We start from the raw sequence: 25,944 nt of genomic DNA, 5'->3' as shown, positions 1-25,944 counted from the left end.
ACATATAACAAAAGAATAAATAATTTGTATTAGATCATAAAGAGCTAACAATTTTGTCTCATAATCGGTTTTAGTATCTATAGGTATCATAAATTTGTGAATAATTTTTATTTTGAATATCGTAACTTAATTTTAAGACGCTATTAGGGGTGGTCAATAACCATGGTTCGTTATGACATGCTAAACTGACAGCACTTATACGGAGTTCGGAGTTGCAATGCACCGCAATTTCACTCACTCGGTGAGCACTGGTGAGCAAAGCTTTCACGATGTTTCCTCATTTGACGTTTTCAGCCCAACCAGGTCGTCGCCGCTCGCAGTGTTTTGCATTCTTTGCATCACGCACGAGAACGAATGTTGTAGAGTGATTGTGTGAATTATTTTTCCGAATTCTTGCTCCGAACCTAAAGCAATTTGTCACCAAAAATGGCTCTCCACTTTGTACTGCGATCCTCGTGCAGAAACTCTGGTAAGTGGCGAGAAAACTGTAGAATTATTGGACATTAAATTTCCCCTTTTGGAAAACTGGCATTACATAATAACGCAAACCCACTAGAAAAACTGGTTTAAAAACAGTTAATCATTTCCCAGCTCCAGTCTTCGTCTCGTTGCTCAATGCAGGCAAGGTGCCCGCCGTGAGCCGTTCGCTGACGTCTGCCTCCAAATCGCTCCTACTGCCCAAGCCTGCCCCATCGCTTGCCCTCGCCAGTCTGAGACAGTTCAGCGCCAGTCCCGTTCGCCGGGCTGCCGCCACCGGAAATCACGTCACTCTGTGGAATGCTGAGCGGGCGCTATCCGTGGCACTGCTCGGCATCTTGCCGGTGGGTTTGCTGTTTCCTTCGCAAGCCGGTGACGCACTGATGGCCGTCAGCATTGTTATGCATCAGTATTGGTGAGTACTGTTTGGGTTGTTTTCGGCATGAAGCCTTTTCTAATAAATTGAATTTTCAAAACTTTAGGGGCCTTGAAGCCATCGTAACCGACTACGTACGGCCAATTCTGTTTGGTGCGACCGTTCCGAAGGTTTGTCACGGATTGCTGCTGCTCGTTTCCGCTGCCACCCTAGGAGGACTGTTCTACTTCATCCACAATGACATCGGCATTGCCAACACAATCCGCAAGATTTGGTCCACGAAGCCGAAAGCCTAAATCGTCATCTGATAGTATGCACGGAGTTGAAAGAAGTTGATCCAGAAGAAGAAGAGACAGATAGCGCCCATTGTGCCGGACGCAACGATTTACTTTTCAGGGACATTTCGGATAATTTGATACAACAGCAATGTATGGAGAAAGAAACGAGATCCAGATCTAGAAACACATTTGCATAACAAAGTTATTTATAATTTCATCTCGGAAGATCTTATAAAGTGCTTACGGGAAAACTGAGCTTCAAAGGCGTTTCATTACTAGCGTGGTCCTATTTACAATTTGAATAGAATTTAATTAGCTTTGCTCCTATATATGGGTCGTAGATGTTCAAATCGAGTAGAATTGCTGCTTTTTTTTGTCTACGTCGATGTCGCTTCCGGTGGCTTTTGACCTGCCGAGCCTAGTCGGGTATTGTGAAATATTCGGAGAGCTTCCCATTGTTTGGTGCCAAGAAGCACATGTGGTCGACACTCGCGCATATGCTGCACTGCTCGCTCCGGGCTCCATCCGTTGCGCTGAAAATGCAAATATAGATTAATTTGGAATTCAACAAATTGTCGAATTGTGGAGACGTATGAAAAATGCAATCCAACTTATTTTATCCTCTTAGCGTTCTTAGATCCAATCGAATCTGAAATAACAAATTAACGCTATATAGTTTGATTTTTTTCTTATCAAATGTAACATGAGACAGTTACGCGTGAAGCCACATTACTTGCCTCGGTGGACCGTAATGAGCAGAATGGAAAACTATTTCCAGTTAGGAACTGTTTCTCAAACTTTTTTCTTAAAATTTTGAACCGCTTCCTATTGAGATAGGCAGAGTTGGTAGTAAAACAGGTCTGGTTTGTGTAACGGTAACAATGGAAGTGACCACGGCATACAAAAAACAAGGCAGGCTCATCACGCAGGTAAACATTCAGTTTGAATGTAAACATGTGACGTAAGTACTATCTTCGCACAAGCTGAACCGAGACGATGCTCTACGGTCTCAGCATGCTTACTTTTGTACTCCAACATGTTGCGATAAAATATGCGTCATTCCTGAAGTGTCATTTTTCTTACGAGCCTACCTTGTTGTCTGTATACCGTGGGAAGTGACATAATTTTATTCTTTCATGTTCTAGCCTACTACAGTAATTGTTATTTAATGTTGCTAGCTCATAGCGCTCGGTTGTTATTCAACACCCCTTCTCAACCGAACAGCCTTAACTTAGTTCTCAATTTCTCAAACGGTCCACGCGCCAATCCTTTAGTGAACAGGTCTGCTAACTGCTCATTTGTAGGTATATAGTGTATCTTGAAAAGTCCCTCTTGTAGTTCATCCCGAATAAAGTTGAAGCGAATGTTCACATGCTTCATTCTTTTGTGGTCCCGTGGTTCTTCGGCGATAGAAATACATGACTGATTGTCTTCAAATAGCGGTACAGCATGTTGTAATTTGATTCCAAATTCCAGAATAAGATTTCGTAACCAAATTGCTTCACATATGGCATTGCTAAGTGCAACGTACTCAGCCTCCGTCGAAGAAAGGGCTACTGTATTCTGCTTCCGGGTCATCCATGAAACTGTCGCATCGAAACTTTGGAAAACGTTTCCAGAAATTGCTTTACGGTCATCTGGATCATTACCCCAGTCAGCGTCAGCGTATCCCTTGAGTGGTTCCGAATTATCGTTCGCCTGAAATACTAAGCCATGATCCACAGTCCCTTTCAAGTAACGAAGAATACGTTTGAGATGAATCCAGTGTACATTCGTAGGTGCAGATTGAAACTTGCTGAAATAGTTGACGGCTGCACTGATGTCCGGTCTTGATGAAAGTGCTAGATATGTCAAACATCCTATCAACTCACGGTATGGTTCAGAAGTGACAGGTTCATCTTGACGTCTTGCTAATTTATAGTTTGCATCCAACGGCGTAGATATTGGTTTGCATTCACTCATACCAAAACGTCGCAACAGGTCCTTGACATACTTTGGTTGACTTATCTTCAAAGTTCTTTCATCTTGATCTCGATCAATCTTTAAACCTAGGAAAAACTTCAATTCTCCAACGTCAGTCATTTCGAATTTTGATGCGAATTTATTCTTCATATCTTTTATCAAGTTCAAACGGTTAGACACAAGGATGATGTCATCGACATAGAGAAGAATATATATCACGTCCCTTTGTTTTCTCCACGAGTAGAGGCAGCTATCCAAATTTGATCTTTTGAATCCAAGCTGCAACACAAAGTTGTGAAACTCCGAATTCCAGCTTCGAGGAGCTTGCTTCAGTCCATAGAGTGATTTCTTCAGTCGGCACACAAGACTTGGATCTGTTTTCTCAAACCCCTCTGGTTGATGCATAAATATTTCCTCTTTCAATGTTCCGTTGAGGAACGCGGTTTTTACATCCATTTGGTGGATATGGTACTTCATTTGATTTGCCACTGCTAATAGCACACGTACTGTTGTTCCCTTGGCTACTGGTGCATACGTCTCGTCATAATCGAAGCCTTTCTTCTGAGAATAACCCTTGGCAACCAAACGAGCTTTATAACGGTCGATATTTCCAGCTTCGTCTTTTTTGATTTTGAATACCCATCGACAATCGACAATATTCTTTCCTTGGGGTTTCGGAACTAGCTCCCACGTTTTATTTTATGCAACGACTCCAGCTCACTTTTGATGGCATCCTTCCAATGGTTCCAGTCGTTCCGTTTCTGCAGCCCAATGATCGTACTTGGCAAGTCATCCACGAACGTTTCAGCATTCAGCGCAAAAGCCATCGTCGAATCAGTATAGTCGTTATTGGATTTACCTGAGAAACATTCTGCAGCAGTAGATGCTCTCGAACCGGTAATAAAATCTAGTAACTTACCGGGAAGTCTGCGCTCCCGTCCGCTTCGCCTCGTGAGTGTGTTTGCAGAGCAATCATCACGTTCTGATTGCGAAGGGAGCGCGTCGTTTGTTGAGTCATTGATACTGTCCTCGTCATCAGAAGTTAGGTAATCTTCTACTTGTTCATGCTCTTCATCAGTTTGATTATTTGTCAGTTCCACAATATCTTGGTTATCAGGATTTGGTTGCAATTCTTCAACTTCTTCTGACATTTCTGATTCCGTATATCTTTTATATAACATCTGGTGTTCATGTTGAGTACCACATTGGCTCTCATCGAATATCACGTCTCTTGATATGAAAATCTTCTTCTTGCGTGAATCCCAAATTCTATATCCATTCGTGGTGTAGCCGACCATGATGTTTTTCTCCGATCTCGAATCCAACTTACCACGCTTCTCTTTTGGTACTAAGGTGAACGCCACCGACCCGAAAATTCGCATTTTATCAATATTGGGCTTCTTGCCGTACCATGCTTCAAATGGTGTTATTTTGTTTTCTAGAGCTGATGTCGGACTTCGATTACTCACGTAAGCTGCAGTTAATACTGCCTCGCCCCACATGGATTTAAGCAAACTGGCATCAAAAATCATTGACCGCGATTTCTCCAGCAACGTGCGGTTCATTCGTTCTGCCACGCCATTCTGTTGCGGACTGTATGGGACGGTTGCTTCAATGCTGATTCCTTTCGAACGACAAAACTGACGAAATGATTTGCCCACATATTCTCCGCCGTTATCGCATCTCAATCGAGCTATCCGGGTATCGAAGAAAGCAGTAACACGAGCATAATATTCTTCAAATTTTTCCTGCACTTCATCCTTGCTCCGCAGAAGATAGACAACCGTAAAATGACTGTATCCATCGATAAAAGTAACAAAGAACCGCTTGTTGTCCCAAGTCGTTGGGGTAAACGGCCCACACACGTCTGAATGGATAACTTCTAAGACCCGCGATGCACGCCTTTCTCCAACATCACCGAATGGTTGCCTAGTTTGTTTCGCCTTCAAGCATACTTCGCAGAGGGATTTTTCAGGCCAGTCAAGAATTTTTGTCGTTGTTTCAATCATTCCATGCTTCCATAAGATCTTCATATTTGCTTCCCCGAGATGACCTAAGCGCCGGTGCCACAGTTCAAAATAATCTTGGTTTGCGATCAATGAACTTTGTTCGGATAATTCACCTTCGTTTCTACGTAGTTCAACGTTCATTCTGTACAGTTGTCCAGCTCTCTCTCCGGTAGCAACTACACGATCTTTCGTAATCGTCACACGTCCACTCGAAAACTTTACCGCCATACCGTTGTCTTCAGCTCGTCGCAAGGAAAATAAGTTGCACTGTAATTCTGGCACATACAGTACATCCTTCATCACCGCCGGTAGTTTACGGTCTCCAATCATCTTGTTTACTCTTATGGTTCCCGCATATTCCGCAATAAGTGCTTGTCCAGATTTTGCCACAGCTATATGAACCTTTTCCTCCAATGAATGCAACTCTTCGAAAAACATCTTGCTTTTGACCATGTGGTCAGTTGCAGCAGAGTCAAGAAACCAGTTAATTTTCAAGTTTGTCGTAGTAATCGTTGACAAACATTCATCGTTCGCAACAAATGCCATTTCAAATTCCTTCGCAATATTAGCTCCTGATTTCGGGAGTGTCCGTCGCAAGATCCTTCGCAAACTCTTCATCGCCGATGGCCTTCGTTAAGCAACCTAGCATGTTCTTGTCTCCCATAAGAACTTCGATCCGGAACTTCCAATTTCCGAAGTTTGTTCCATCGAACAACCAAAGCTTATCTTCCGTCATCTTGATAAGTTTAGACACTTGCTAATAATGTTCCGATTACAAGTTCCTTTTCAAATTGACCTGGGCCCATAACCTATTGAGATAGGCAGAGTTGGTAGTAAAACAGGTCTGGTTTGTGTAACGGTAACAATGGAAGTGACATAATTTTATTCTTTCAAGTTCTAGCCTACTACAGTAATTGTTATTTAATGTTGCTAGCTCATAGCGCTCGGTTGCTATTCAACACTTCCGAGGTGCTCTATCATTAGTTGATTTTGGGCAACAATCTCTTAAATAACCTATCTGTTATGGGACCGAAATATAGCGGAAGTAGACAAGGCATGACTAACGAAAACAGTCGCGAAATTTTACCGAAACCGTAGGTTTTTTGACCCGAATTTCTCACAAAAATACGAAAATAAAGACGCGACGCACAAAAATGTCTGCTCTTTTCTTCTTTATTTGAAAAAAACTCAGCTCGTATAATGACACACGTTGTATTTATGACAGGACTGGTTCCTGTTCTTGAAAACGTTTTACGTGTTGATTTCCTTGAAATTGTTGCTCTTTTCCAGGGCTGAAAGTCGTAGACATCATCCTGGCCTCCAAATTTGTACGTATAAGTGGAATCTGTGCATTTTATATGATCTTTTTTACCGAATAAGTATCCACTTAACTGGATTGCAAATGAGTTATATGAGTTGTTGGCTGGGTGGGTGATTTTCTAATTTTCGAACTGTCACTTTTAAGTTCAATTCTCCAAATGAGACAGACCCTAAAAACTGAGCGCACGACAGATTGGCACCCAATGACCCAGTAGAGCTGGTTCAGTGTGGCGATAAACAGCTGATGAACAGATGATCAAGGCCATCGATGTCGAAGTGACCACTCCCGTCGGCACAATCACGCTCATCGCGACGTACTGTCCAACGCAAGCCAAAGCCGGCGATGGATCATCGGCTGCCCTTCGGAGGGACATCGTCAAGCTTACGCGGAGGCAAGGCCAGTATATCATTGCCGGCGACCTGAATGCCAAACATCAAGCCTGGGGCAACAGTCGCGGCAATCGAAACGGCACCATCTGGAGCAACGACATGGAGGATGATGATGATGATGATGATGATGATACTACCATCTATTGTAGCAAGGCACCTGCCGATAGCACTGGCCATATCTGACAAACGATTTTATCATGATTATACTGTCGCGATCGAAGCATCCTCGCTCCGATTAGCAGAGAGCGGTGTACCCGTTACTCGCCATCGGAGCTGATGCTTTCTCCACCGAACGATAATTCAAGTAAGAGCACTGCTCTCTACTTGAATTGACGTTGGTAATCTGCTTCCTCCAGTGACATTTCAACCAGCAGAGGGCGGTGCCACCCGCTTACTCACTGTCTACTACTGTCACTGGGAACTCCTCTCGGGCCTACTCCTGTAGGCCCTGGCTGCGGAATAAGATGATGCCCAGGTCGATGCGTTTCTACACATCCGTTGTATAACTGAAGCCTTTACAGTGTATGCACCCACAACTATGCCTATCACGAACATGTAGCACTAGTGATGCGTGGCTGACGAATCAATCATTCGGATTTGCATCATTCCTTTCGTTCGTATGACGTCTCGTCATTCAATTATGTTTACCAAATAGCAATGGGCGCTATGAAATAATTAGTCGATTTTCCATTTATAATTTGAAGATGAAAATAATAATTATATGTTTATTATTTCTCTAATACATATCACCACACCTCGGAATATTCTGTTTAACTTTAATTATTTATTTTTTTCAAAGACTTACTTGCCAACACTACATATACTATTGTTTGTATTTCATCAAACTCCTGTATGAAGGGCCAAAAATGGGTGGGGTGATTCCATAAGCAGAAACACTTATGCGAATTCACGGGATGAATAGAGAATCTCCTTCCAGAAGAAAGATCGTACAAACAATAATAAAATCTAGCCCTCGTTTCCCAGATTGACCCAATAGATGGGGAGAAGAGCCCGCCTTTTATCCACGAGATGTTAACAACAGGAAGTTGGCGATTCCACTCTTCCTGTCCAAATCGCTTCAATCGGGCGCCCTGATGGTTTATTTTTTTAAATATAATTATATAGTTTCATATAGTTTTAATGTAAATTAATAATATATAGAATGGAGTTCTCTCACCAAATTTCTTTTTGAAAGTCCTGCACAGGCAAGATATTTTCCAGGCCGGTATGATTAGAAATGAATTGCTGCCTTCAGAGATGAAAAAACTAGTCGTCCGTCGAAGAATGTTTTGATTGAAAATAATAAAAGACAGAATACTTGAATCCTAAAAGATAAGATAAGTAGATGCGAAGCAGTAGCACACATAATAACATGAGTCTTTTCGTTTAAAATACCTATGTTTTCTAATTCTTCTCATCACCACTTGAAAAAATATTGTAGATTGGCGAACATTAGAAGATATGAAAACATGGTAAAAACAAATCAACTATATTTAGTACTGTCATGTACCAGTTATATAACCAGAAATCGACAATAACTATGTTGAAATTCATCTTGGTGGTGATCCGACAGTTGCATGAAGGCGTAATGGATAGATCAATTATGTTGGATACCAGTTCAACAATTTTTAGTTTTTGTCAACAATTTGCTTTACGATATCGAATAAAGATATAAAAAATATATATACTTCCATAGGGGGAATGACGGCTTTGGCAGGTTTTGTTCTATTATTGGCAGGGGTTTTTTTTATGACTGATTTTGCTCAAATTTGGACTAAACATTCTTTGCATATCAAAGAATATTGTGGCCGAATTTCATAAAATTCGGTCGACAAAAACCCCCCTGCCAATAATAGAACAAAACCTGCCAAAGCCGTCTGTTCCCCTAGTTAATGTAATGCAGGACGTATATGCATACTCTAACAAGGAAGCATGCATACTTTAAAAATAATAATTTCCTTAAATAACCATTCAGTGTGGAACTTTTCAACTCCTGCTAAGTGCTTGTGTTTTTTTTATTATATTCACTGATCAGATTTACAGCTACAGTTATTTACTAATCTAAGCAAATTTAGACATGAGAAACGATTGAACTAAAAATATTGTCCGCATATGAATAATCCTTTCTCTAAGATATGAAAGTTCTACGACGGTTTGTAAATTATTAAATCATATAATGAACTGTACACATTACATAACGGCATTACATAAGCGCTTAAAGGGGAGAGCGTCTGACGTTTTCTTACGCATCATATATATTAAAAATCGTGGGGGGGGGGTCGAAAATCTCAGAAAAATGCTTGCGTACCAACCGTACGTAGGGTACGACCCTTAAGGAGGACCTACATAAGTGTCGTAAGCCTTTAATAGAACTCCTGGGAAGTGTATAAATAAACCCAATAAACCATTTGTCTTTTAAAATCAATGAAATTTTCAAAACAGATGAAATACGCAAACACAGATAAAATCAAATATTAATATAGTGAATATAGTTTGATCTCACCAAAACAGCAAAACGAAAAAACATTCCGACCATTGGAGAATACTTGCAGAAAACCGCAATATAGCTTGGATCCATATAATCATCCACATTCGAAATTCTTCAGAGGGAACATCACGATTGCGGATAAAATATTAATCAACATCGAAAACTGCCGGAAGTATACTGGTACACTGTATCCGACTGATTTCCAAAGAGACTTCGGCTCTCATAAAAGATGGGTACGATTTTTCATCAGTAAAAAAGCGAGAACTGCTTCACTGTCAGTCGGACTCCCACTCGAGTACATACTGGATTTATTCCGGTTGGTGTTGAAATCGTCTTGATCACCAAATGGTCAAGTATTTCCAGATCCTATTCCGTCTTCCAAAATTCAAACTTTCAAATCCAGGGTTTTGAGAATCAGATTGAAAAAAATAGGAAAAAAATATGACGGATGAAAAAAAAAACACTCCTGTTTCCAGCCAAGGCTCACTCGATCTGACTCACTCACGGAGAAGCTGATCGGCCGAAAACCAGTCTGGAGCAACGATATGGAGGAAGGCCACTAATCGATCTTGAGCCCGGTTTCCCCTACTCATCTGAGTCGGTCCGGTGTCCACGCAACCCTCGACCTATACATAACCAACATGAACGACCACGTCTCGCAACCGGTCGTCTACCAGGAGCTCAGTTCGGATCACTATCCGGTGGTGGCGGAAGTGGGCTCTCTCGGTCAATCGGCATCAGCCGTTCCGGCGAATCTACCACCGAGTCGACTGGGACAACATCGTCGACTACGAGGCGCGGCCGGTAACGCCTGAAGCAATCGATCGGCAGCTGCGTTCCATCTGAGTGATGAACTTAATTTTAAAATAAAAAGATCACTTCAATAAAGTAAAAAAAAAGCTACGTTCCATCGAGGAGGCGATCTCGGTTGCGGAGAGCAACATGTACCGACGGCTCGGCACAGGTAAGCAACTCCTTAAACATCGATACACTCACCAAAGATTTGATTCGATTGCGGAATGTCACTCGCAGGCAGTTTCAGCGTACTGGACTGCAGCGTACTGCTGAGCTTAAGGCACGTTGCAATCGAATCACAAAAATTATCAAGGCCAGAATGGTTTACCTCAAAAATAACGATTTCTCGAATAAGATCCGCACTCTCCCAGATTATGCTAAGCCGTTCTGGAAAATGACGAAAATACTAAAATCCAAGCTTCGGCCCATTCCACCTTTGATCCCACTAGACAATAATGGCTCTAAGGATCGCTTGATAACTCCCGCAGAGAAGGTCGCTGAAATAGGTCGTCACTTCGTCAGCTCACACAATCTTGGGCAAAACATCGTCAGTCCATACGAAGCAGCCGCCAACGAGCATGCTAACAACATCCATTTGATTCCCAACGACTTCTCGGAGGAGTTGGAGATCTCAGCTGGCGAATTGACGGCCCATATCAAATAGTCGAAGAACATGAAGGCTCCAGCTTCGACAGCATCCTGAATCTCGAGCTGAAACACATGAGTGCTCCGTTCTTTGAGCACCTCTCGCTGATCTTTAATCAGTGTCTCCGGCTCAGCTACTTCCCATCGTCCTGGAAGTAAGCGAAAGTCATCCCCATCCGGAAGCCTGGGAAGGATCCTTCCTCCCCCAAAAGTTATCATCCTATCAGCCTTCTCTCAGGATTATCCAAGCTATTCGAAAAAGCTATTCATCACCGGAGTCTACCGAAAATCTCAACATCTTGCTCGAGGAACAGTTTGGTTTCCGACGTGGTCGAATAACCGTACACCAACTGACCCGAGTTACCAACGTCCTCAGACGGAACAAGTTTGTCTCTAAACATCCGCCATGGCCTTACTAGATGTCGAGGAGGCCTTCGACAATGTATGGCATGATGGCCTGGTGTAAAAACTACAACGCTACAATCTTCCCAGCTACTTGGTGAAAATCATCAAAAATTATCTGTCGGCAAGGACATTTCGGGTCTCTATCAGCGGAGCGAGTTCCAATGCGCATAACATCGTCGCAGGCGTCCCCCAGGGCAGTATCCTCGGGTCACTGCTTTTCAGTCTGTTCACCTTCGACATGCCAGAACCTCCAGAAGGCGGCATTCTGTCTCTGTTCGCAGATGACACCTCGTCTACAACGGTAGAGTGATCAGAGCGCTAGTGGCAAAACTCCAACGAGGCCTGGATGCCCTGACAGAGTACCTCACCAGCTGGAAGATCTGTATCAACGCGGCGAAGACCCGGGTCATCATTTTCCCCCACTCAAAATCCCCTAAACATGTTCCGCCTGGGGACTGTAAAATCATCCTCAATGGCACGACTGCGGAATGGGCCAATGAGGCCGACTACCTTGGCTTGACCCTCGACAGCAAGCTTATTTTCATGCAACAGGTTGACAAGACAGTGACGAAGTGTAACGTTTTGTTGAACTACTGTACCCTTTGACCAACCGTCGCTCGTCATTGTCCCTGAAAAATAAGCTTGCAAGCAAATCATCCTCCCTGTGATCGAATACGACATGTCGGTCTGGGAGAGCTGCGCTAAAACCCACCACCTCAAACTTCAACGGGTCCAAAACAAATTTCTGAGGATGATCCTTAACACCCCTCTCAGGACAAGAACATCTGTGGTCTGGTCGGGATCAAAACCTTACATGAACGCTATTTGGTGAATGTAAAGAAAAGTTTAGGGTCCGTTGCTTGCATTCGGATCAGGCTCCAATTAGGGCGCTAGTTCCAATCTAAAGTCTGTCCACGTTAAATTTCGGACACTGAGACAATTTCCAATTGATTTGTAGCCATTTTATCACTTTACACAATGATGAAAACACGCTGAAAGAATAGGACGAGACCAGTGGCATTCTAGCTGAAATTCCGCTTGAGGCCCTTTCAAATCATTTCAACAACACTTGTACACCTGCTGGTATAAATTGCGATATTGACACTACTGTAAGTTACGATTCAGCTTACTATGGAATAGAGCATGCGACTTACCTTGCGACTCATCTCAGGGGCGCCTAGCTTCCCTATCCGAGAGATGATTTTTTTTATGTTGGGAGAGGGGCCTCTCCGCACCGTCTGCGCTACCTCTTCTGTTTCACCGTGACACTCACGCTCACTAATTTTCTTCTGTGCACCGGACCATAATTTCCATTTGGGCGGGGCAGTTTGAAGGGGGGTATTCAGCGAGTTCACAATATTACCAGCCACACAATTATTTTGCACCTCCGGCGAGACACTTTTCTCCGCACAGGGTCGGTCTAATTCACTGTAACTTATGGAACCCTCGGGCCTTGAGCGAACGATTGTTTAAGCGGGAAGTCTCTACTGGACGGTTTAACTCTTGGCCGGTACCACCAGGTCTTACACAATGGGCCGATCTCCGGGAGACAATTGAACCCGATTACACCACGCGGTAGGCTGTCGCTAGCCCATTCGAACGCCTACCCGACGGACACTATCAGCACTACATGGGGTATTTCGCGGCGTCACTATGCACTCCACGGTTGGATTCCCGTAATCGGTGATAACTCCGGGAAAGGAATAGGATATCTGAATCTCCGGATCCGTTATCGCAGCTTGGTGTCCACTTATTCGACCGGGATTTCTCGCACTTCACACGAATCGCACGACTGGTCTAGCTGACGGTTACAACACAAGAGACCGAACTGTCTCCACTCGGCTATCCAAAACCCCCTTCTGACGATCGAGCCCCCCACGATCGGGGCGGAAACCACCTCCCGATCATTCTCGGTGTTCCTTTTTAGTCTTTCGTATTGTCGGAGTGGGCTCGGGAGTCGGATGGTGTTTAGCGGTGCATCGAAATAACAACTTTTAACAAAAATAACATTTCCTAGCTCCTACCAAACAAATTTAACAAGAAGGTGTTTTTTTATTCAATTATGGGACATTGATATTTAAATGTAACACTACCAAACGAGAGGTGGCGATGCTGCGTATTTATATCAATGTAAATTCGCATATACAGCAGTGACAACTGTTGTTGAATGGCGTAAGTTTTGAATGTTACTTTTGTACACTCTAGGTGGAGAGCAGTCATAAAGAAATTTGTAGTAAACCGCTTGAGTTTAGTATGGAGCTGTAATCAGATCTTATTTATTATTTAAAGTTGCAAAATGCAATAAGGGCATAAAAAATCAGAAAAACAAATTTTAGCTTTTCTACCTAGGTCACATATCGCTGTGATGCGTAGTTAGTAAGAACGGGTGATTTGTCCATACAAGAAAATTCATTTTACTACAAATGTTGTGGCGCCTTCTCTTTCAACCAGCACCTTTGGCCCTGTCCTATTACATAAAGCGGAGAGATTTAGCTGTCATGAAAATTGATCTTCTCAGTGGTTTGTAAAAATTTTTTTTTTTTTTTTTTTTTTTACTAATTTTATTTGCTAATTATCTAATACATGCATTCATCTCTTAGACTAGGTGTTCCGTGTTTTCTTAACACTATCATCCTTATTTGCTATGTTACGCTTTTAGTTATTATTAATACATTTCAATTGCCACTGGCAGTTAGAATTTTTCCTCTGGTTGAATTGAACCATGTAGGAATTACAATGTTTTCAACTTAAACTAAACTTAACCTATTTTATACTAAGGGTACAAGGAGTTAATCGTTGCAATAGAAGATTGCAACGATTTTTGTCTAAAATTATTTTGTTGGACATTTGTTGCAATGTCTCAATATTAGAAATTCTATGAAGTTCATTGGTACTATACCACGGAGGCAACTTCAGAATCATTTTCAAAATTTTATTTTGAATCCTCTGGAGTGCCTTCTTTCTGGTATTGCAGCAACTAGCCCATATTGGCACAGCATACAACATGGCAGGTCTAAAAATTTGTTTGTAAATCAAAAGTTTGTTCTTAAGACAAAGTTTTGATTTTCTGTTTATAAGTGGATATAGGCACTTAATATATTTGTTACATTTGGCTTGAAGGCCTTCAATGTGATTTTTAAAAGTTAATTTTGATCTAGCAGAAGTCCTAAATATTTAGCTTCGCTAGACCAATTAATTGGAACCCCATTCATAGTGACAATATGTCTGCTAGAAGGTTTCAAATAAGAAGCTCTCGGCTTATGTGGGAAAATTATAAGCTGAGTTTTGGGAAGCATTCGGGGAAATTTTCCATTTTTGCAAGTAAGTGGAGAAAATATCCAAACTTTTTTGCAATCTACTACAAATGACACGAAGGCTTCGCCCTTTGGCTGAAAGGCCCGTGTCATCTGCAAACAAAGATTTTTGACACCCTGGTGGTAATTCAGGTAAGTCAGAAGTAAAAATGTTATACAATATGGGCCCCAGTATGCTGCCTTGGGGGACACCAGCCCTTACAGGTAATCTATCAGATTTAGTATTCTGATAGTTTACCTGCAGCGAGCGATCTGATAGATAATTTTGGATCAGTTTAATGATGTACAGAGGAAAATTAAAATTCATCAATTTTACAATCAAACCTTCATGCCAAACACTGTCAAATGCTTTCTCTATATCAAGAAGAGCAACTCCAGTCGAATATCCTTCAGATTTGTTGAGCCGAATTAAGTTCGTAACTCTTAATAACTGATGAGTGGTTGAATGCCCATGGCGAAAACCAAATTGCTCATCAGCAAAAATAGAATTGTCATTAATATGAACCATCATTCTATTTAAAATAATCTTTTCAAACAGTTTGCTTATTGAAGAAAGCAAACTGATAGGGCGATAACTAGAAGCCTCAGCTGGATTTTTGTCCGGCTTCAAAATTGGAACAACTTTGGCGTTTTTCCATTTATCTGGAAAGTATGCCAATTGAAAACATTTGTTAAATAAATTAACCAAAAAGGATAAAGAGCTCTCAGGAAGGAAGTATGTAGAAAATACCATTATCACCGGAGCTTTCATAGTTTAAAATTTTCTAGTAATAGATCTCACTTCATCCAAATTAGTTCCCAACGAAGGGTCAAAAACATTATCTTGATTGAGAATGTCTTCGAAGCTTCGTGTAACCTGATCCTCAATTGGACTAGTGAGACCTAGACTAAAATTATGGGCACTCTCGAACTGCTGAGCAAGTTTTTGAGCCTTTTCGCCATTTGTTAATAAAATTTTATTTCCCTCTTTAAGCGCTGGAATTGGCTTTTGAGGTTTTTTTTTAAGAATTTTTGTTAATTTCCAAAAGGGTTTCGAACTGGGATCCAACTTCGAGACATTATTCTCAAAGTTGGTATTTCTCAGAATAGCGAAACGTTTTTTAATTTCATTTTGCAACTCTCGCCAAATAACTTTCAACGCGGGATCGCGAGTTCTTTGGTATTGCCTTCTTCTCACATTTTTAAGACGGATCAGTAGCTGAAGATCGTCGTCAATAATAATGGAGTTGAATTTAACTTCACATTTCGGAATTGCAATGCCTCTGGCTTCGACAATTAAATTTGTCAAAGATACGAGAGCATTATCAATATCACTTTTGGTATCGAGAGGAATATCAACATCAAAATTCCTATCGATATACGTTTTATATAAATCCCAATCAGCTCTATGATAATTAAAAGTAGAGCTGATTGGATTATAAATGGCTTCTTGTGAGATTTCAAATGTCACAGGAAGGTGATCAGAGTCAAAGTCAGCATGAGTTACCAATTGGCCACACAGCTGACTTGAATCCGTTAAAACTAAATCAATTGTAGAAGGATTTCGATTGGAAGAAAAAGTTGGTCCATTGGGATATTGAATAGTATAATATCCCGCAGAACAATCTTCAAATAAAATTTTACCATTGGAATTGCTTTGAGCATTATTCCATGAACGGTGTTTGGCATTGAAGTCACCAATTACGAAGAATTTTGATTTGTTGCGAGTCAGAATTTGAAGATCAGCTTTCAACAAATTCTTTTGCTGCCCATTGCATTGAAAAGGCAAATAGGCTGCAATGAAAGAAAATTGACCAAAATTTGTTTCAACAGAAACTCCCACGGTTTCAAAACTTTGGTTTCAAACGAAGAAAATAATTTATGTTTGATACGTCTATTAATGACAATGGCGACCCACCACAGGCGCTGTCAAGACGATCATTTCTGTAGATAAAATAGTTTGGATCTCTTTTAATGGAGAGTCCTGGTTTTAAATACGTTTCAGTTATAATGGCAATATGCACATTATGAACTGAAAGGAAGTTGAATAATTCATCTTCCTTACCCTTTAGAGAGCGGGCATTCCAATTTAGAACTTTCACACAATTATTTGGATCCATTGAAACGGAGTCCGATAACAATTTTTTGTGTGTACTTTATACCAACCTGAACAGCTTCAGGAATGGTATTTGCTTTGAACATTGCATCAACCATGTGATGCAATTGTTCAGTTAAAAAATCAAAGTCGGAAGCAGTCATGCTACCTGAATCGGCAACATGACCGTTATTTTCCGTTGGGACATGGGTATAAACCTCATTTTGAGAAGAGAAATTTTGTCTACCAGCAGCGATGTTTGCATACGTAGGTATTTACTGAAGTGCTTGCTACCCGTTGACGAGCGGCAAAATTTGTTTGTGAATTGTGGCGGGGATGAATTTCTCGACCCGTAAACGGTTTCGAGATTTGAGCGTTTGAAAATTTCTACCCGTCGAATCTGGGATCCGATTGGAATTTCCCGTCATCAATTTTGCACGGGAATTCAAAACTCTTTTGCGTGAAGGGCATTCCCAGAAATTGGATTTATGATTGCCCCCACAGTTTGCGCACTTAAATTTATTGGAATCTTCTCTCACAGGACATGCGTCCTTGGCGTGAGAGGTTCCACCACAAATCATGCATTTAGCATCCATGTGACAATGTTTGGTTCCATGACCCCACTTTTGGCACTTACGGCACTGGGTAGGGTTTTGGAAATTTCCCCCAGGCCTGCGGAAATGTTCCCATGTAACACGGACATGAGACATAATACAGGCCTTTTCCAAACTTTTCATATTATTTAGTTCACTTTTGTTAAAATGAACTAAATAAAATTCTTGAGAAATGCCCTCTGGGAAGTACCAGAATGGGATTTCTTTTTCATCTTAATTACTTGGACTGGTGAAAATCCAAGTAATTGAGAAATTTCAATTTTAATCTCATCCAGTGATTTGTCATCACTGGGGAGACCTTTCAAGACGACTTTGAACAATCGCTCAGTTTTGTCGTCGTATGTGAAGAATTTATGGCGCTTCTCAGTTAAATACTGAAGAAGACGTTTGCGATCGTCAATGGATCCCGGCAAAACGCGGCAGTCACCCTTCCTAGCAATCTGAAATGAAACCTTGATCCCCCGAAGGTTACTCAAAATCTCATTCCTAAAGCCAGAAAACTCGGCAACAGATACCACACTTGGCGAAATCCTTTGCTTCGCATGAATCGAATCACCTGGGCTAGATTCGATTTGCTCAATATCATCATTAATCAAATCGAACTGATTGCTCAGTTCGATAGGAGAAAAATTATTTCCGACATTAGAGTTTGAAGGAATATCTGAATTCTCCAGCTTCCTTCTATTTTTCCGCGCTTTGGCAGGACGGTCTTGAAACCTTGTTTCTTAGAAGGAAGTGGAGAATTCAAAGACGGGGAGTCTTCCTCTTGTTTTTATTAATACTCATTGCTGAGCGTGGAGACGTGACCTTCTAAGAGGTTTTTTTCCCAGAACGGTGTCCCTGCAGGATTACCACCGCTTGTCGGAATTTTACTTCCGCAAACGGGTCCAACGTAAAACGAAGGCGGGTCCTTGCAAAGATCGTAACGGGATCAGTGGGTACAAATAGCGCTAAGAAGCACCGTTGAAATTAAAATAGCTTCGGGTAGTATTAAAACTTCCTTCCGCAAAGAGAGAAAGAACCGCACAGCACGAAAGCACGATGCGGTCTCCCTGTAAAAATTTTGAAAAATCGCATTGGATGATGGGTGTCCGAAATTTAACGTGGACAGGCTTTAGGTTATCAAATTTAATTTAAGGTCACTCCTGACGGAATCCAAGTTTAAAAGTGCTCGCGTTTTCGGGGGCACACCACTCGATACGGAAGCAACGCACAACTGTCATTTTTATTATTTCACGCATGCTGCGACGCAGCAAAGCTAAATCAACAAAAATAACAGTTGTGCGCTGCCTCTGAGTCGAGTGATGTGCCCCCGAAAACGCGGGCACTTTGGAACTTGGATTCCGTCAGGAGTGACCTTAATGTATATAGAGTAGGTTATGAAATTTTAGTTTTTTTAAATTTTAATCCAATGTCTTTTATACACTCCGATCGAGTCTAACCCTGAGATGTTTTATTCTGGTTTTATTGTCTGAGTCGTTTTTTGGCTTTTTAAAGTCAACTTTCCCAAAGAACCCATATTTTTTTTTGAAATTTTTGAAATCGTACACAAAAACCGAAAAAGTGCTGCACGTTTGAACCGGCCTGAAAAATTGACCCGATGTTCGTTCAAAATTGGGCCAATCTTTAAAAAACAGCACTTTTTCGATTTTTATTTTAAAAAGGCGAAAAAAATGGGTTCTTTGCAAAAGTTGACTTTAAATTGTTGAGAGGGTGCAATGTTCACCTCCCTTATATGCACTCACATTGAGCCTTCATGCACAACCCTATTGAGAGCACCTTCCGTGCTTATACACTTTGTTATGTTTGTATACGTCACAAGTAAAAGTACAGCTACCGTGTGAAAACGTGTTTAATTTAACTCCGCGAATAAAGTAATATTATCGCTAAAGTTCTCGCGTACGTGTTTCCTCAACTCCTCCGAAAATCCTTACCGGTATTCCACTGTGTCGTAGTGTACTCTCGCCGACAGGTTATGGTCCCAGCGAGTGGGCCAAAGGAAGAAATTCGGGAAGTTGAAAGATCCGGCCGGGAAGAGCCGGGTAGTGCCATTTTGTTTTTCGCCGCTGCATCGGCAGGGCAAGCGTCGTCTTGCATACGACGAGAAAGTGTATTGGTGTTTGTGAGAGCAAGGCTAGCGAAATCGTGAGAAGTGAGAAGTTTGCCAGTTTGCCAGTGAGAAGACGGGAAGAGTTGTATTTGTTTACCCCGTGAAAAAGTGCACCGGTGAAGATGGGTGATTCGAAATTTTCGATTGCCAAATTGAACGGCAGCAACTGGCAAACATGGAAAGTGCGGGTCGAGATGTTCCTTGCTCGCGACGATCTCTGGTACGTGATCGAAGAAGACATTCCCGACGAAGACGATCGTACCGACGAATGGCAGAAGGACGATCGGAAAGCAAAAGCGACAATAATCCTGCTGCTTGAAGACAGCCAGTTGTCGCTTGTGAGAAATTGTGCCTTCGCGCGCGATACGTTCGATGCTCTCAAGCGTTACCATCAAAAGACGACGCGGTCGGTTCGCGTTTCACTTTTGAAAAAGTTATGTACTTCGAATCTAGTGGAAAACAGGAATATTGAAAATCATGTGCGCGAATTCGACGATCTTTTCGATAGGCTTGACGCGGCGGGTACAAGTTTGGATAAAGACACTAAAATTTGTATGCTGCTACGCAGCCTGCCAGCTTCGTACGACGGTTTGGTTACGGCTCTGGATAGTCGATCCGACGACGACATCTCGCTCGACATAGTGAAGTCCAAGCTTGTCGATGAGTACAATCGTCAGCTAGAGCGAAAAGGATGTGGTTCAGTGAAAAGTGAAAAGGCAATGCGATCCGCGGAAAACAAGTGGGCTAGTGATTCTCGCATTTGCCATTTCTGTAAGAAAGCCGGTCATATCAAACGGAACTGCAGGAAGTTCCAAGCTGGCCAGAAGAAAAACAGTGACACAGCCAACGTCGGTAGCGGTAATGTATCCGTGAAAGCTAAGGCCGCACAAAGTGACTCGCGTGGTGTTGCGTTCACCGTCGGAGAACGGAAATCGTGCGGTTGGGTGATAGACAGTGGCGCCAGTGCGCACATGACCAACGATCGGTCGTTTTTCGAGTCGTTGAAAGAGTTTTCGGGCGGATACATAACGATGGCAGACGGGAAGAAGACCCAAATCTTGGGTGAAGGAAGTGGCATTGTGTACGGTGTCGACGGGTCCGACGAAACGATCAAAATTGATATAAACGAAGTGAAGTTCGTGCCCGGGTTGTCCACAAATTTGATTTCGGTCGGAAAATTGGCGAAGAAAAATTTCCGTGTGATGTTTGACGGTGATGGTTGTGAAATCGTTGATGCTAACGGTGTCGTTGTTGCCACGGGATTCCGGCAGAATGGTTTGTATTACCTGCGTGTAGCAGATGCGTCGCTGGCGGCAGCAGAAGGCCGACACAGAGTGGACTGCCAGCACCAGTGGCACCGGCGGCTCGGCCACCGCGACTGGGCAGCTGCGGAACGGATCGCGAAGGAAGATTTGGCTACCGGATTTAAGGTGAGTGATTGCGGGTTGCGATTGGTATGCGAGTGTTGTATGGAGGGGAAATCGGCAAGAATGCCCTTCACTCCAGTTGTCGAACGGAAATCGTCCCGAATACTGGATATCGTCCACACGGACCTATGTGGACCGATGGACAACGAAACGCCGAGTGGAAACCGATATGCGATGACCATAATCGATGACTTCAGTCGGTTTACGGTCACATACCTTCTGAAGCATAAGTCCGAAGCTGCTGGAATTATTAAAGAGTATGTTAGCTGGGTCAACAATCACTTCGGTCGCAAGCCGGCCGTTATACGCAGCAAGGAATCCAATCGCAATACACCGCTCCGTATTCGCCGCAACAGAACGGCGTTGCGGAACGCAAAAATAGAACACTCACCGAAATGGCAACCTGTATGTTGGTGGATGCGGGGATGGAAAAGCGGTTCTGGGGTGAGGCAATGTTAACTGCCACATACATACAGAACAGATTGCCGACGAGGACCATCAAGAAAACGCCTCACGAACTCTGGTGGGGAAGAAAACCCGATCTCAGCCATTTTCGGATCTTCGGCAGCCAAGCCTATGTACACGTACCGGACAACAAACGCAAGAAGCTAGACAGCAAAGCCAGAAAGCTGACGTTCGTCGGCTATGCGATACAGCAGAAGGCCTATCGCTTTGTGGATCCTGAAACGAATGTAATCACGGTGAGCCGCGACGCTCGCTTCATCGAGTTGGACAACGGATCGACAACGATGGAAGTGTCACCTGCAGAAAATAAGAAAAGTGAAACTGTGAAGGAAAAGGAAGAAGAAATTGAACTGATCCTCTTCAAAGAAGAGAAGGAAGAAGTGCGTGAAGAGTCGGCCGAAGATGTATCCGACGACTACTACGAAGCCGAAGAACCTGAAGCCCCTCAAGCAAATTCAAGTCCGAACCTACGTCGTTCATCCAGGCCAAACCTTGGGTTTGCAGTAGGTTTCGCCGCGTGTGCTGTAGAAAGCCCAATCGACTTCAAAGAGACCCTGAAACATCGCGTATGGCATGACGCTATGCAAGAAGAGATGGAGTCTCGGCGGAATCAAACTTGGCGCCTGGTCCCATTACCAGAAGGGAAGAAGCCCATTGGTTCGAAATGGGTCTACAAAGAGAAGCGCAATGAAGAAAACCAAGTCGTGAAACACAAAGCCAGGCTTGTAGCCCAAGGCTTTGCACAGCGCTCCGGAGTCGACGTGGAGGATGTGTACGCACCAGTCACGTGCCAAGCAACGTTCAGAACATTCCTATCGGTGGCAGTAAAGAACAATATGTTGGTTCGTCACCTGGACGTAAAAACGGCCTATCTCTACGGTTCGCTGCAGGAAGAGGTGTACATGCGACAGCCGCCTGGATTCATCGTTGCCGGCAAGGAACACATGGTATGTCATCTACAGCGAAGCATCTACGGACTGCGTCAGTCCGGAACCGGCGACTTGATAAAGTTTTGGTGCGAATTGGGTTCAAAGCGGCCGTGGCGGACCCGTGCTTGTACGTTGGTGATATCGGAAGCGTGAAAGTGATGTTGATAGTGTACGTTGATGATATGTTGATCGCGTGTGTCAGTGGATCGCAAATTGAGATGGTCACTGCAAAACTGAAAACCGAAAACTAACACCTCTGGGAGAAGTGCGTCACTTCCTAGGGGTAGAAGTCAAGCGAGAAGACAAAGTGTTCAAGTTAAGCCTACGTAACTACATAGACAAGTTGCTTAAAGTGTTCGGTATGGAACAGTGTAAAACGGCCAAGTCACCGATGGACGCTGGTTACCTGAAGATTGTGGAAAGTGGTGAACCGTTCAAAGATCCAACTAACTACCGAAGTTTGGTTGGCGGACTTCTATATTTGGCCATTGTCGCTCGGCCGGATATAGCAGCAAGTGCAGCGATCCTGGGAAGAAGATTTACCGCTCCTCGAGACTGTGACTGGATTGCGGCGAAGCGTGTGCTCCGCTATCTGCAAGGTACAAGATGCTATCAGTTACAGTTATGCGGAGAACAACAGCAAGGTCTAATCGGTTTCTCGGACGCCGACTGGGCCGGCGATATTGAGAGTCGGCGATCTACGTCCGGAATATTGTTCAAGTTCGATGGAGGTTGTATTATGTGGGCGAGTCGTCGCCAACCGTGCGTAACGTTGTCATCAATGGAGGCTGAATACGTGGCGCTTAGCGCAGCTTGCCAGGAAGCGCTATGGCTCAGACAGCTTCTTCGAGATCTGGGCGAACTACAGAATCAACCAACCACCGTCATGGAAGACAACCAAGGATGCTTGGCATTCGTTCACTCGGAGCGCGTAAGTAGAAGATCTAAGCACATCGATACCAAGGAACGCTTCGTAGAAGAACTATGTAGTCGTGGGGAAGTTCGCCTGCAATACTGTCCCACAGACCAAATGCAAGCCGACATCCTGACCAAACCGTTGGGTCCCGTGAAACATCATCAGTTCTGCGAGTTGCTGGGACTTTGCGAAGATCAATCGTGTAAGGAGAATTCACATTGAGGGGGAGTGTTGAGAGGGTGCAATGTTCACCTCCCTTATATGCACTCACATTGAGCCTTCATGCACAACCCTATTGAGAGCACCTTCCGTGCTTATACACTTTGTTATGTTTGTATACGTTACAAGTAAAAGTACAGCTACCGTGTGAAAACGTGTTTAATTTAACTCCGCGAATAAAGTAATATTATCGCTAAAGTTCTCGCGTACGTGTTTCCTCAACTCCTCCGAAAATCCTTACCGGTATTCCACTGTGTCGTAGTGTACTCTCGCCGACATAAATAAGCCAAAGAATCGATTGAGCGAATAAAAATTTCTGACGGGAAAGGTCAATTCTCCAAATGAGATAGACCCTATTTGTTCCGAACTTTCACAGAAAATTCTTCTGAATTTTCGCGGAATTTGATATTTTAAATTTTCAGAATAAATTTCTTTGAATTTGTTGATGTTTTGATTCAGACACGAGAATGAAGCAAGAAGTTTTTCGTGCTCGTTTTAGGGGCAAGCCAGAGTAAACGCGACGAGCGATGCGACTCCCGTAAAAGATTTTTTTTTAACGCTTTATTACTGTGTTCCGTAAAAGAATAACAATCATTATCAATAGGTTGTCAAATTGCACTGTCGCATCGCACGGCGCGTTTACTCTGGCTTGGCCCTTAGAAATTTATTATGAAACACTTATTATGTGTTTCATTCGATTTGCATTAAAAAAAATCCACAAATTAGTGCAAAAGTCCCCATGCTCATGTAAATCCTATCCTAGTAGCCAAAATCACTTACCATCATCAGATAGCACCCCACCAGTGTGGCACTTCGCGTCCGTCCGGCCTTGCAGTGGACGTACACCGTTCCCACTCGATCCTCCTTGAATTCCTCGTTCGCATCCACCAGCGACTGCATCTGTTGGCCCTTGGGCAGAAACCGATTGATGAACTTTACCCCGCTCCACAGCTTATCCTGGCAGGGGGCCTCGAAAATGTCCGTCGTGGCCAACTGGAGGAACTCCACCCCCAATTTGGACCACTTTTGCTTGTTGTTTGAAAACACCCACAGCTCGTAGTCCTCGTTCATCGAGACGACGGCCTTGATGTTTTCCTGCTGGACCATCTCCGGTGCGATCGAGCGAAACGGAAGCGCGCCCAGAATCATGTTCTCGTCTATCCGATCGTACCAGTTTCGTTTGGTCACTTTCTCCATGAACACGTTGTAGAACAACGTGGGATAGAAGGTGACCCGCGCGAACATTGCCTAGAACGAAACAGCCAAGAAGAGGTATGAAAAATATGAATCCATTATGTAAATGAATGAATCTATTATCAAACAAAATTTGAAAAACCAGTTTCTGCATACAGTTAAAGACCAATATCTATACAGCCGATAATATTTCTAAGCATAGGCGTGAGCATTGGTGCAACTCGGATTTCTTCTGTAGGGTTCTTGTCTATGAAGATGAATAGTTTCAAACATGTTTTGGGTAGTTTATGTAGAAAATCAAGAACACAATTGAACGGTTGTAGCGAAAATGAGTTTTTTTTTATAATCACGGTTATATTGCTAAACCTTTGGTTGATATTTTCATAGACGTAACACGCGAAATGCTAATTACACCAGTGGAAGTGGCGGTGACGATTACACAATGACGTACCTGTTTGAGTTGGTGCCGATTGGAACGCTGGACTTGAAGCTGCTGCTGTGCTTGATCCTATTAGGAAATTCCCCCGAAAGTAGATTGCGACGAAATTTGAACACATACAATATGAAACACGGTTCCACGGTTAGTAAACAGTTGTTCCTATTCTATATTACAATAACTAATCTAAACAGTAAAAGCGCCACTAGCGATCGATTTAAGCCAATCAGTCTAACATATAAAACAGGAACTTGGTCATGCAGAGCAACAGCACATCGCAAGCAAAAACTGAACAGTGAAAGTCTACTCTACCGTCATCCTGAGCGAACTGGGGAGCAGTAACTTGGTCGATGATCTTGAAAGCTCCGTCCGCGAAGGTGAAATCTCTTGTTTGAGCGAGGTTCCCGCACGCTTGATCGCGATCACCCTCTCTCTCTCACCGGTAGCTTACGCACACGCACAAGTTAGCAGCCAGACACGCGGGTAGCGATCAACACGACCAGTTACTTGTCTGTTCGTATATTTGATCTGTGGTAAATAAAAGGTCCGGCGGGTTTCAAATTTCGATGTGATTTTGCTAGAAGAAATACAATTTATTAGGCTTAATTTTATGATTTATCACTTAACACTAGTTACCTCACAATGAAAGTTACCTTAATAACTTAATTAGACACAAAAGGCACACTTAATAACTGAATATTACCACATAAAAATGCTAACTAATTTTGTTTTTCTTTTCGTTGATTCCATGCGCAGTGAGAAAAGTTGACGTAACACCACAAACGTATAGTGAGAAGTGAGCGAAGCACTCATATAATGAACTTTTGAAGATGCGAGAAGACTAATTTATACAAAAAAAAACTTTATACACGGTAAAATCGCTATAATCGTTAGTGGGTATTACTTTTTTCAATGTTAATGCTCGGCGCATTTTATTAGTGCTGTCCAATGAGCAGCTCGAAGTTGTTCCCGTCCTGCTCGTTATTTTTTGTCAACAAATGGGCATGAGCAGGACACGGAGAAACTTCGAGCTACTTCAAGCTCTCATTGGACAGCACTATTTTATCAATGATTTTGTTTTTTTGTTAAGTTTATTTTTAT

At 42.8% G+C, this 25,944-nt stretch overlaps 2 protein-coding genes across 5 annotated transcripts; one reads left to right on the top strand and one right to left on the bottom strand.

The window, feature by feature from the left end:
* The first annotated feature begins 293 nt into the window (after window positions 1-293).
* Window positions 294-1,386, top strand: LOC134206877 (succinate dehydrogenase [ubiquinone] cytochrome b small subunit, mitochondrial). 2 transcript variants are annotated; one of them, XM_062682620.1, is made up of 3 exons: window positions 294-469; window positions 598-892; window positions 960-1,386. In XM_062682620.1, exons 1-3 carry the CDS (start codon window positions 427-429, stop codon window positions 1,147-1,149), a joined length of 528 nt encoding a protein of 175 aa, XP_062538604.1. In that variant the 5' UTR covers window positions 294-426; the 3' UTR covers window positions 1,150-1,386. The 2 variants fall into 2 exon arrangements, with proteins under 2 accessions (XP_062538604.1, XP_062538603.1); XM_062682619.1 differs by having other exon boundaries at window positions 299-469; window positions 592-892.
* On the bottom strand, window positions 1,302-25,642 carry LOC134206874 (phosphatidylglycerophosphatase and protein-tyrosine phosphatase 1). 3 transcript variants are annotated; one of them, XM_062682616.1, is made up of 5 exons: window positions 25,497-25,642; window positions 25,156-25,420; window positions 24,859-24,915; window positions 23,994-24,461; window positions 1,302-1,664 (listed from the first exon to the last, which is right to left on the bottom strand). In XM_062682616.1, the coding sequence occupies exons 2-5, from the start codon at window positions 25,159-25,161 to the stop codon at window positions 1,509-1,511; spliced, it is 687 nt and encodes a 228-aa protein (XP_062538600.1). In that variant the 5' UTR covers window positions 25,162-25,420; window positions 25,497-25,642; the 3' UTR covers window positions 1,302-1,508. The 3 variants fall into 3 exon arrangements, with proteins under 3 accessions (XP_062538600.1, XP_062538599.1, XP_062538601.1); XM_062682615.1 differs by having other exon boundaries at window positions 25,480-25,637; XM_062682617.1 differs by lacking the exon at window positions 24,859-24,915 and having other exon boundaries at window positions 25,480-25,637.
* Between the last annotated feature and the right edge of the window lie 302 nt (window positions 25,643-25,944).

This window comes from Armigeres subalbatus, chromosome 1 (genome assembly GCF_024139115.2).
Source record: "Armigeres subalbatus isolate Guangzhou_Male chromosome 1, GZ_Asu_2, whole genome shotgun sequence".
In the NCBI taxonomy this organism is placed as follows: domain Eukaryota; kingdom Metazoa; phylum Arthropoda; class Insecta; order Diptera; family Culicidae; genus Armigeres; species Armigeres subalbatus.
The sequence above is the reverse complement of the archived record's forward strand: the minus strand, read 5'-3'. Positions and strand labels throughout refer to the sequence as shown.

What these genes read in the sequence shown, in the direction of transcription:
- LOC134206877 (XM_062682619.1), top strand. Translation starts at nt 427, where the DNA reads ATGGCTCTCCACTTTGTACTGCGATCCTCGTGCAGAAACTCTG. An exon ending in ATCCTCGTGCAGAAACTCTG is followed by an intron (nt 470 to 591) that starts GTAAGTGGCGAG and finishes ATCATTTCCCAG; the next exon opens with CTCCAGTCTTCGTCTCGTTG. An exon ending in ATTGTTATGCATCAGTATTG is followed by an intron (nt 893 to 959) that starts GTGAGTACTGTT and finishes TCAAAACTTTAG; the next exon opens with GGGCCTTGAAGCCATCGTAA.
- LOC134206874 (XM_062682616.1), bottom strand. An exon ending in ATCGGCACCAACTCAAACAG is followed by an intron (nt 24,462 to 24,858) that starts GTACGTCATTGT and finishes GTTTCGTTCTAG; the next exon opens with GCAATGTTCGCGCGGGTCAC. An exon ending in TGGGGTGCTATCTGATGATG is followed by an intron (nt 1,665 to 23,993) that starts GTAAGTGATTTT and finishes TTGCATTTTCAG; the next exon opens with CGCAACGGATGGAGCCCGGA.